The sequence below is a fragment of the Marmota flaviventris genome, chromosome 5, assembly GCF_047511675.1.
Source record: "Marmota flaviventris isolate mMarFla1 chromosome 5, mMarFla1.hap1, whole genome shotgun sequence".
NCBI classification, from domain to species: domain Eukaryota; kingdom Metazoa; phylum Chordata; class Mammalia; order Rodentia; family Sciuridae; genus Marmota; species Marmota flaviventris.
The window spans coordinates 29,686,179-29,696,924 of NC_092502.1; the positions used below are offsets into that span (position 1 = coordinate 29,686,179).

General features: G+C 35.8%; 1 protein-coding gene across 7 annotated transcripts in view; it reads right to left on the reverse strand.

Moving 5' to 3' along the window:
- Positions 1-3,331: 3,331 nt before the first annotated feature.
- The window catches only part of LOC114080969 (rap guanine nucleotide exchange factor 6), a 223,218-nt gene continuing 215,803 nt past the window's right edge, over positions 3,332-10,746 (reverse strand). For 6 of the 7 annotated variants that reach the window (XM_071612047.1, XM_071612046.1, XM_071612048.1 and 3 more), the window contains 3 exons: positions 9,603-10,105; positions 7,596-7,910; positions 3,332-6,705 (listed from right to left, as the gene is read on the reverse strand). In XM_071612047.1, coding sequence (XP_071468148.1) covers positions 6,680-6,705; positions 7,596-7,910; positions 9,603-10,105 — 844 coding nt within the window. In that variant the 3' untranslated portion in view covers positions 3,332-6,679. The remainder of the gene's footprint in view (positions 6,706-7,595; positions 7,911-9,602; positions 10,106-10,746) is intronic. The other variant, XM_071612050.1, reaches the window with a different exon arrangement.

Consider the following 10,746-nt stretch of genomic DNA (forward strand, 5'->3'; position numbering starts at 1 on the left):
GATGCTGGGAATCCCGCTCCTGGGAGATGGACTTTCCACTGACCACAAGCTTCCTATTCTCATCCTAGACTGTGCCATTGACCTCATGATGGGTGAACTCATACTGGGACATGTTAATGGTGTAGTTGGGGTCACTGATGGCAATAGTGCTAGAGTTGAAAGCAGCCCTAGTGACCCAGCGACTGGCTGTCTGTTAAGTAGGGAGGAACAGAGAGACTTAATTATTTTTGATGGCATTGTCTCCTATTTAAGATATTCCTACATTCCTATATTTAAGATTTTGTTATATAAATTCAATGTTATTTTTTCTCTTTTTCTGGTATAATCTATCCATGAGACCATCAAGGAATGGAAAAATGTTACGTCCAATTTCTTTATTATAGGACTACAAAAATTTGTCCCTCCTTGTTAAAGTTTTGGTAAGTTACTTTTTGTTCTTTCTGTGGTACTGAGAATTGAACCCAATGCTCTACCACAGAACCACACCCCATAAACTGTTTTAATATCAATCCCTATGTCATTCTCTTTAGTAAACTTTACAGTCATGATTATTCTTCAGTCTTGACATTAATTATGTCCTTTTCCTTATGTTGATCACCAACAGTTTGTCAATTTTATCATTCTTTTCAAAGAATAACTTATTGTTTGTTAACCTTTTGGGGGGACATATTATATATTTCACTAATTTCTGCTATTAACTATTTCCTATTTAGGTTTAATTCTCTGTTATTATTTTGGTTTCTTGAGAATAACGCTTAATCAACATTCAGTCTTTCTTTTTCATGTATGCATTTAAGACTATAAACTTCCCTTAAAGACCACAGTAACAGATAATGAAAAAACAACTTGATGGATCATCAATAGATTCAAGAAAAGTGATTGACAATAAACTGTAAATTTTTTTTTTTTTTTTGGTGGTAGCAGGAATTGAACACAGGGCCAATCTATCACTGAGCTGTATCCCCAGTCTTTTTTTTTTTAAATATATTTTTTAGTTGTAGATGGGCACAACACCTTTATTTATTTTTATGTTGTGCTGAGGATCGAACCCAGTGACTCACATATGCTAGGCAAGCACTGAGGTACACCCCCCAGTCCTCCCCAGTCCTTTTTGAGACAGGATCTTGTTAAACTGCCGAGGCTGGCCTTGAACTTGTGATTCTCCTGCCTCAGCTGCCTGACTTGCTGGAATTATAGTTGTGTACCACCATGGCTGGCTAAATCATAAATCCTTTTTAACAAAATATAAGTAAAAGGGGATTTCCTTAAACTCATGAACACCACAGCAAACAGCATGCTTAAAGGTGATTTCTGAAAGATTTCCCTGAGATCAGGAACAAAGATAGGAATTCCACTCTGACCACTTCTACCTAACACAGAACTGAATATTTTGGTCAATGTAATAAGAAAAAAATGTAAAATGGCCAGAAATAAGGTTTTTATGAGCATTTAAGCATGCAGAATAATCCAAAAGAATCCATAAAGTGTTAGATTCTTTTTTTAAAAAAATATTTATTTATTTTTTTAGTTATCGGCAGACACAACATCTTTGTTGGTATGTGGTGCTGAGGATCGAACCCAGGCCACACACATGCCAGACGAGTGCGCTACCACTTGAGCCACATCCCTAGCCCCCAAGTGTTAGATTCTAAGTGAACACTGCAAGATTGCTAGATATATAAGCTCATTATAAGTTAATTATGCATTCATATATTTTAACAAATAGAAAACAAAAACCTAAACACTTTGCAATAGTATCCAAATAGCCAATAAGTATTTGAAAAGATGCATATTATTAATCAATCATTATGGAAATTACAATTAAAATCACAATACCGGTACATACTTACCTTGAAAGGGAGAAAAACAATAGGCTGACTAGGCTGTGGTGGAGACCATCTCTGTGACAACCAGTTCTCTCTCCTAGATTAATCACATGCTTCCTGGGAGTGGGGAGAGTTGAAGGAGGTTCCTGAGGTTTGCTTATAGATCACCACATTGCTGAACTACAGGGTCTGGGTCCCCCCAAAATAGGCAAATAAAGTTATTTTCCTAGAACTATTAAAAAATTATCAAAAACTGGGTGGCTTAAGACAGTAGAAATGTATTATCTCAAAGTTCTCAAGGCCAGAGTCCAAAATGAAGAGGTCAGCAGGGCAGCACATCCCCTGGAGGCTCTAGAACTCTCCATCTCTTCCATTTCCTGCTGTTGGCATTACTTAACTTGTGGCTACATCTGTCTGCTCTGTCTTCATTATGGCTTTTCCTCTGTGTATTTCCCTTCTTTTTCTTTTTCTTATGAGGACGCTTCTGCTGGCATTTAGGCCCAACAGATAATCCAAAGTAATCTTATCCCCAAAGTGTTTAATTATTACATCTAGATTCTTCTCCCAAATAAAGTAACTTTTACAAATTCCTGGACAGGGTATAATGCTTTTGGCTAGCTGTTATCCAGCTAACTTCATTTGTGTTTAATATTTTCTAAATCGAAGAAAAAACTAGAGAGACTAGAGAGCCTGTCTGGGGAAAAAACAGCCTGGGAAAACGTGGTGTATATGTTGAAAAGGGAGAACTAAGAAGACTTGGTTACTATAGGAGTAACATTCTCTGGATTCAGAGGGATGACTGGAGATTTTACAAAGGGGTGCTGAAGCACAATTTCCTTCTTCCTCAACAGGACCCTGTCCCATAAAAAGACTGCATTACCACATACTTGTCCAAAGGAGTTGGCAGTAGTATGCTGCCCAGTTGATACCCATTCTTTCCTTTTTCACTGAAAAGAACTCCAATTTTGTTTGGGGTATCAAATGCTCAGATCAGATCACTTCCCTAATCTCCTCAGAGGTCATACAGCAGTTTTGATGGGATGTTAAGTAGAAATACACAAATGGAACTTCTGAAAAACCTTTCGCTTTGCTAATAAAAAGAGACATACATTTGTTTATTTTCCTCTAAGTTCTTCCCTTCCTGAAGTACTGAGGTGACTCCTTGGGGTCTGTCAGGTTCTCCAAGTCCCTTACAGCACTGTAGAGTTACTATATCAGCCCTGAACAGTTTGTCTGGTGACTTTTCTGTTATAAAAGAAAAACAATCCCTAATGGAGTTTAAGTCACTCTTAATTGGTTTGTAATCAAGATACAACTTTAACCTAAACAAACCGTTGTTTCACAGATTCCATATGATCAACAAAAACAGACCACTTCAATTTCTCTGCACACTTAAAAACATAAGGCCGCCTTCTAACCAACACAGATCCCAGAACAGCACTCTTGAGTGCACACGTGTAATTATTTCATCTATTCCATACATTTGCAATAAAGTACAGAGAAGGTTAATGTAGACTCTTTATTGATTCCACCAATGTTATCAGTAGATATGGTAATAATAAATGGTACTTTTACATTCTCTTAACCAAAAATATAACAAATATTTACACTCAGTAAAAATACAAAAAGCATACAGAGGCACTGTCTTTCTAAAAGACATAAGTTTAAGAGGTATCAAAAAATAGGAGACAAACATTGCTTGTTATAGGATACCTTACAATCACTGAATTGTGCAGTATAGTTGCTATTTTGATAATTACAATGGTGCAATTTTGTTTTTGTCTTTTGCTGATAAGCTTACCGTTTCAATTTAAAAGATCAAGTGTAACCGCATTCTGTATATCAAAAATAAAGAAGCCTTAAAAGAAGCACAACAAAAGCTAAAGATGAATTGGGGTTCAAGTTTAAATTTTAAAAATGTATTTGACACTTTTCTGAAGAGTCATCCTTTTTTTCCCCTAGCCTTTAAGTAATGCTCAAGGGATACAAACACTTTAACATAATGTTTTGTATCCAAATAACAATCACTGTTTTAACTATACAAAGAAACTCCCCCTGCTCCACTTTTTTGGGGGGTGGGGCAGGGGAAAGAATATTTTATAAATAACACATTTCTAAGTTCATTCTTAGAAATCCCCATGATTACTGCTGCATTTCCTGTCTAGGAGAGATGCTCAGGAAGGTGACATAGATGACAATGATCTATCTGACTTATCACCTTCACGAAAACTTATCACCATTAAAAGATTCTTCTCCCCAAAGATCATCTTGAAATCATTATTCGAGGAAATGAGAATCTGTTAATTACAATAAACTTTAATGGAACTATATACTGGATTTACTAATTCTCCAAATCTTGCATAAGAAGAGATTCTGCTGAAATTTAACATTTGGCAAAAGTTTACACTCAAGGTTTACTGTTTTACAAGTTTTGGCAGATGTAGAGTTGTGGTGGGAAGAGTGGGCACTAGTCTTTTCAATGAAGTTTAAATTTATAAAACAAACACAAAAAGGGATTTGGAACTGGAGCAAGGACAGGTTAAGGCTTCCCCATTCTAGTCATATAAGAAACTAAGAAAAGACTGAGAAATGTACCCTAAATTTTGAAAGAAGTCAATAGTTCATGATTTTGTAAGGGATTTATACTTATCAAACTACAAAGCATTTGGTTTTAGTTCCTGATCAATGTGATCAGCTGATCCACTCACAGTTAAAGCTAAATACAACAAAGGCAGCTACATGGTGCAAGTCCAAAACCACAGGCCTCAACTCTCTGAGCAAGGTATTATTTACACCACTAAGAACAAACACAGTAAGGCTTCCATTTGGTTTGAAAGACCTGCTAAATAAACAGATGCTGTGCAAATAGCACATATTTTTTTTCTGGAGTAATGGATATAAAATGGTGAGAATAAATACCCAAACTTGATAAAAAGGTGGTTATAGCAAAAATATCTTTCTTTCTTTTTTTTTCTTTTTTTTGCTGAGGACACAAAAAGGATGTTATGTAAATCACAGAATAAAAAATTTATAATCAGAGAACCACTATTTATAGACCAAATTACTAGAGTGTGACTTTCAAGCCAGGATTTTTGATTCACTTTTCTCTTCAAAGAACCAAGAAAGCTATGAAGCCATCTAGCTTTATTTTAACATACTGGGGTTAATCTCTAAGGCTTAAGTTTCAGCTTAATGTCCCCCCGCCCCCCCCGAGGAGATCATCATTTTGATGGGAAAAATGAATTGCTATGATTTATCACCTGGAATTCATTTATAATTTTAATAAAGGAGACAGGCAAGAAAATAAGAGAGAAAGAAAGCTAGGAAAAAAATACAGATTCTTAAAAAAGAAGTCACTAACTAAATCCTATATGGTCACATATGGAGAACCATTTTGAAGTAAATCCTTAGGCTCCAAGTTGATTTGGATAGTGCACCTTAATGGCTTTGGCTTTTTTTTCCTCCCCTCCTTTTCTTCCTTTTTTTTTTTTTTTTTTGGTTATCACAGAAGTTTATGAAAATCCCATTTGCCTTTACATTAAAAAACAAATGAAAAAAATTTAAATACAAGTAGAAAACATTATATTTAATTTGTAAAAAATGTGAAAAATCTACTTCATACAGCAAATAGTCACTGGAATTTTAATTAAATATTTAAATTAAGAATGCCATGCCCAAGAGGCCAGAAAGCTATGTCCCTCAAGGGCTAAAATGAGAACCAAGAGACAATCATTTTTACATTTCTAGCTCCTCTTTCTCCCACAGAGTTTTCAACCAGTTATGTACCTTGGTGGGCTACTGAGCTTTACTGAGATGGCTCAGAGCTGCATGTTTTATTAAGATTAGATGCAATTTGTGCTGAGAGATGTGGGATATGTAGCAGGACAATGCATAAGGGCAAATTCATCTTCATGATTACAACATCTATGATTATACTTCTTTTAAAAATGAACTCCATACTTGAGTTGTCAGAAATTTTAGTTTAGGGTTTCCTTAGAGTAGAATTCTTTAGAACTCATTCTCTATTAGGTTTACTTTTAGTTTATAATTAGATGCAGCATGACTTTCACTTCAGAAAGAATTAGTCTTTGGAAATTAAGGTTCCACCTATCATTTTACCTCCCCTCCCCTTTCCCAAAGGTCTGACAAGAAACCCTGTGGCAACTTCATTTCACACCATGATCTAGAAGGTTCCTAACACTTCCACTGCAAAGGGCTTCTTAGTTTACTCAAACTGAACCCGTCCCCCCCCCATCACATTGGTGCTCAGATCAAGTTACATCTCCATATAGATCAAGCACAGCATCTTTACAAAGATGACTTCTGTTTAGTCAGACCAGAGACAGTTTTATCACCTCAAACAAACATCATCTAACAATGGCTCCCACATACAAACAAAACCACAACACTTTAAATAATAAATTACTTTTTAAATATACAAGAGAAAGCTTGATATTGGCAGACATTTTGAATTTGTCCTTTAGTCCAAGCTATGGCTTGGAAATAACAATACCACTACCTTTAAAATAATTTGTGAAAGGAAAATCTACAGTGATATACATGGGGATGACTCTTGAGTTTGGATTGGTTCTGTAATGTGGTCCCAAGGCAGGTATGGTGTACAAAGTGCAGAATGGTATCCAGGCACAGCATTAATAGCTGAGGAAACTGCATCTTCAGAGATTAAATGAAAGCAAGTACCACTCAGGTCTATCTCACTGCTCATAGTATAAGGAATGAAACCTCTGGGTTAGTAGCAGTAAGCTATTTGTTGGCAATGACCTGCAGAATCATCAGGGTTTCTGTCCACTTCTTCAAAACTTTTGGTGGTCTTCAAAAGGGTCATCCAATGGTCAGACAGCTGACACCTGTTCATTTTCTGAAAATTAAAAAAAACCACAAATAGCAGATCAGCATGTTAATGAAGACTGAGTAATAATCTAGTGATCTGTTGCTGTTAGAAAATTTATCAGTTTCAACAAAAAAATCCTTAACAGCCCATCAAGGCCCACATTTTATTGTAATGACACTTCTGATCACAACAAAGGGTGAAAAAAACCTGGAATTTCATAAATGTTTTTAATTAATTTTATTATTTTACTGTTCAAAAGGATAAAACTTCATTTATTTCTGCTGAGTGTGGTGGTACATGTCTACAATCCCAGCTACTCAGGAGACTGAGGCAGGAGGATTGCAAAATTCGAAGCCAGCCTGGGTAATATAGTGAGAAGCCTGTCTCAAAATAAAAAAGACTGAGGATACAGTTCCTGGGTTCAATCCCCAGTACCACAAAAAACAAACAAAAAAACTTGATTTAAGAAAGCCAATTATTTTTCAAATTATTACCACAGGTACAAAGTCAGTCAAGGATATTGCAAATAAGAGGAACTGTATCAATAACATAATTTCAGACAATTTGGCATTTGAAACACTTCCATGTGTTGATGTAAATCACAACTCTACTGATGTCAAGTGTTTCCTCTCAAAATTATCCTATTAGACTAAGTTGCTGTTCTATCAAACATAAGAATACTCCATTGGGACCCAGCAGAAAGGTACTGGGATCACAAAAAAGAGCAGCTTGCATCTCTATTTAAAAAAACAAAACAAAACATACAATCATGTTTAGGGATTTCTTATTTTTTTAGATAGAGATTTTTAAGGTATTAAAAAAAAAACATTAATTACCACAAAAGAGCCAGAGTAAAAATCATTTTCTATTAATTCAGCAATTCATTTAAGACCCATTAAGGTAGGTTGTCAACATACCATCTGCTTCGCTATCTGCATCAGTCACATCTGCTAGTTTAGGATGGGATGGCTCCAAATTATGCCTCTGAGACTGAGTTACAATCTTCGATGGAACACACGCCACAGGGCTGCTACTGAGAGAAGCTGGTGGCAGTCTAGAAAGGCTGTTATGCATCATCTTTGACCTTTGCACTGCCACACTATAATCTGGAGGTTTTAGGTGCAGGTGGGGTCCTTCTTTTATGTCCGCTAAAGAAATTCCCATATATCCTGGAGGAGTAGGAGGTGGCTCCCTATACCTATCATCCTTCTTGGGTGAAGTTACACAGTACACTGGCATGAAAAATAAGCAGTGGAAATGTTAATGAAAAATGTAGAAATAACACACACAGAAACTTATTATGATGACAAAAGAACTTAAAATGGATAAAATAAATTTAAATATAATGACAGCAGATTACCTTAATAAACAATACTGAAACCTGTTTTAAAACACAGGTTACATTAAAATACAATTACGTTAAGTTTTATAAACATTCAAAGAGTGTGCTGAAGATGATATTGATGATAAACTTTCTTCTACAGTTTAGCACTCACATCACAGAAGTGTGAGACACATCCTGTACTAACACTAGTCCTAAAGACGACAAACATTTAAAAGTTCACCCTAACCATCATTCTCTGTTGACTAGTCGAGTTTTCAAAAGATGTTTGGGGTTGCTGGAGAGCTGTTTCACCCTTTCCTGGAGACATGAACCACTGTTCTGTGGTACTACTGGGCAGATTAGTTCTCCATCCAAGCATGTGGACAAATTTAACTTTACCCATAAAGATGAACTCATCTTTTTTTTTAGGACCTTACTTCTAACTTCTGCTTTTGGATTAAATAGAGAAGAAAAAAAACCATAATCTTAGAAAATTTATCTTAAATTAAATTTCTCTGATTTTCAGTGGACATTAAAAATTAATGGTGACTTTAGCTAGGTGTGGTGGCACACAACTGTAATCCCAGCAGTTTAAGAGGCTAAGACAGGAGAATAGCAAGTTCAAAGCCAACCTTAGGAAAAACAATGTGATAAGCAACTCAGTGAGACCCTGTCTCTAGGGGATGGGGATATAGCTGAGTTGGTAGAGTGCCTCGCATGCTCAAGGCCCTGAGTTCAATCCCCAGCACCCCCCCAGCAACCCCCCCCCCGCCCCGACGCACACGCAAAATGAGAGCTAAACACCCAATCTATAGTGCAATTTAACAAGTGACTATAAAATAAGCACACTTTAGTAATTAAATGTGATATCATGACTATGTCATAGAATTAAGAACTAATCATGAATAATATAGATTTAACAAATAGTCATTCCACATATGTAGAAAAGCAGGGACTATTCAAATATTTATATAATTCAGGGAATACATTTTTCAAAAATATTATTTGATGGCTAAATACACTAAGAAAGCCTAGAATGAAATTCCCAAATGATTTTGTACACTAATGATATGCAAAAGGAAGGTATAATGAAAAATGTTTCAGATTGATTTCTTTCTTTTTTCATGGTGCTGAAGATTGAACCCAGGGCCTCCTGAATGCTAAGCATATGCTCTACCACTAAGCTCATTCATATTTCCCCCTCTCACTTTTACTACCTAAAAGTAACAAGAAGAATAAATGTTTCTACCATGTATGCCTAGCAGTTGTGGTCCAAATAATTTCTTCCCCTTATGACAAAGAGAATAATATCTTTATTACTACTGTATAGTAATGTGATGATATTCTTCAATGAACCAAAAATATCTTAAAAAATAAAACATGTCAAATGTATTTCCTTAACTACATATTTTCTCACCAGACTTTTTATTTTAATGGCTAGAATATCTGCTCCAAAACTCTTGAAACCATGAATTTTAGGGACAAAGAGAATGATTTTTTCCAAGAATAAAATCCTGGCCAATATATTCCACTGCCTTATTAATATTATTTTTTGCCACAATCTCTGAATACCAAGTATACAACAAAGCACACAACTTACCAATCAAGCCCTTTTCTGTGCTTGAAGTGACAGTTTTATAAACTGGGTCAGTGGCATCCTTTGGGTCCAAGCTGTCAGATGACTCAGTGGGGATGCTCTCCAATACTCTCCGTTTAACTGTCCCATAATTTGGTTCATATGTATCAGAGAGAGAACTGGAGGAGGCCCAACTTTGTCTCAACTGATTAGTCTCTAGGTTTCCCTTACACTGGCCACAAGTTCTAGAGCAGCCTTTAGGACAGGAGTAGGGCTCACAGTCAGTGGGTTCCACTTCAGCAATGGGATCATCCAAATGAGTATGCCTATAGGAGTTCAAAAAGTCCCAGCTTTTTGGGTTTGGAAGGCTCTGAAAGTTGTCATGGGAGCTGCTTGAACAGGAAGTCCAACTTCCACGACCACTATCAGCTGCTTCAATAACAACATGCTCATGAGAAATCTCTTCATTGCTCATAGAAGCTGAGACAGCTAAACCCTTGATTAAAGATGGTTTTGAAAGCATCCACCTGCAATTGAAGATAACACAGAATTAGAAGTAATTTACTGGCTTATTGGGCAATCTTTCTTCTGTCTATTCCAAGTATAAGCTCTTATAACAAACACAGAACATACACAGCTAGAAACATACAATGAAAAAAACTTAAATGCTTAGGCAAGGTTTCCTAAAAAGTTTTAAAAAATACATTTTTAGTGAAAAATGCAATGATAAGGTTTGAAATGAATAAAATTAAGTAAACCTTTTCATTCTATTTCAATATACTCTTCTCTAATGAATACAGACATAAGAATCCACAGCTTAAGAAACCATGTTTTACTTTTCAAGGTATATTTGAAGTTAGCCTATTATAGTACCAAGTAAACAGCAACTTCCCCCACAATCTATTAAATGAATCCTATCATTTTTGGGGGGATCCTCAAACTTAGGCTGATTGGCCAAATCTAGCTAACAGCTCATTTTTTTTTTTTTTTTGGTATGGTCTGGAGCAAAGAACGGTTTTTTATATTTTAAAGGGCTTAAATAAAACCATATGCAGCCTGCTGGTCTAAAATATTTCCTATCTAGTCCTTCACAAAATATTTGTGAACCTTTGATTTATAATATGGAAAAGGGGTCAACAAACTACAGGCCAAGGTCAAATCCAGTCCT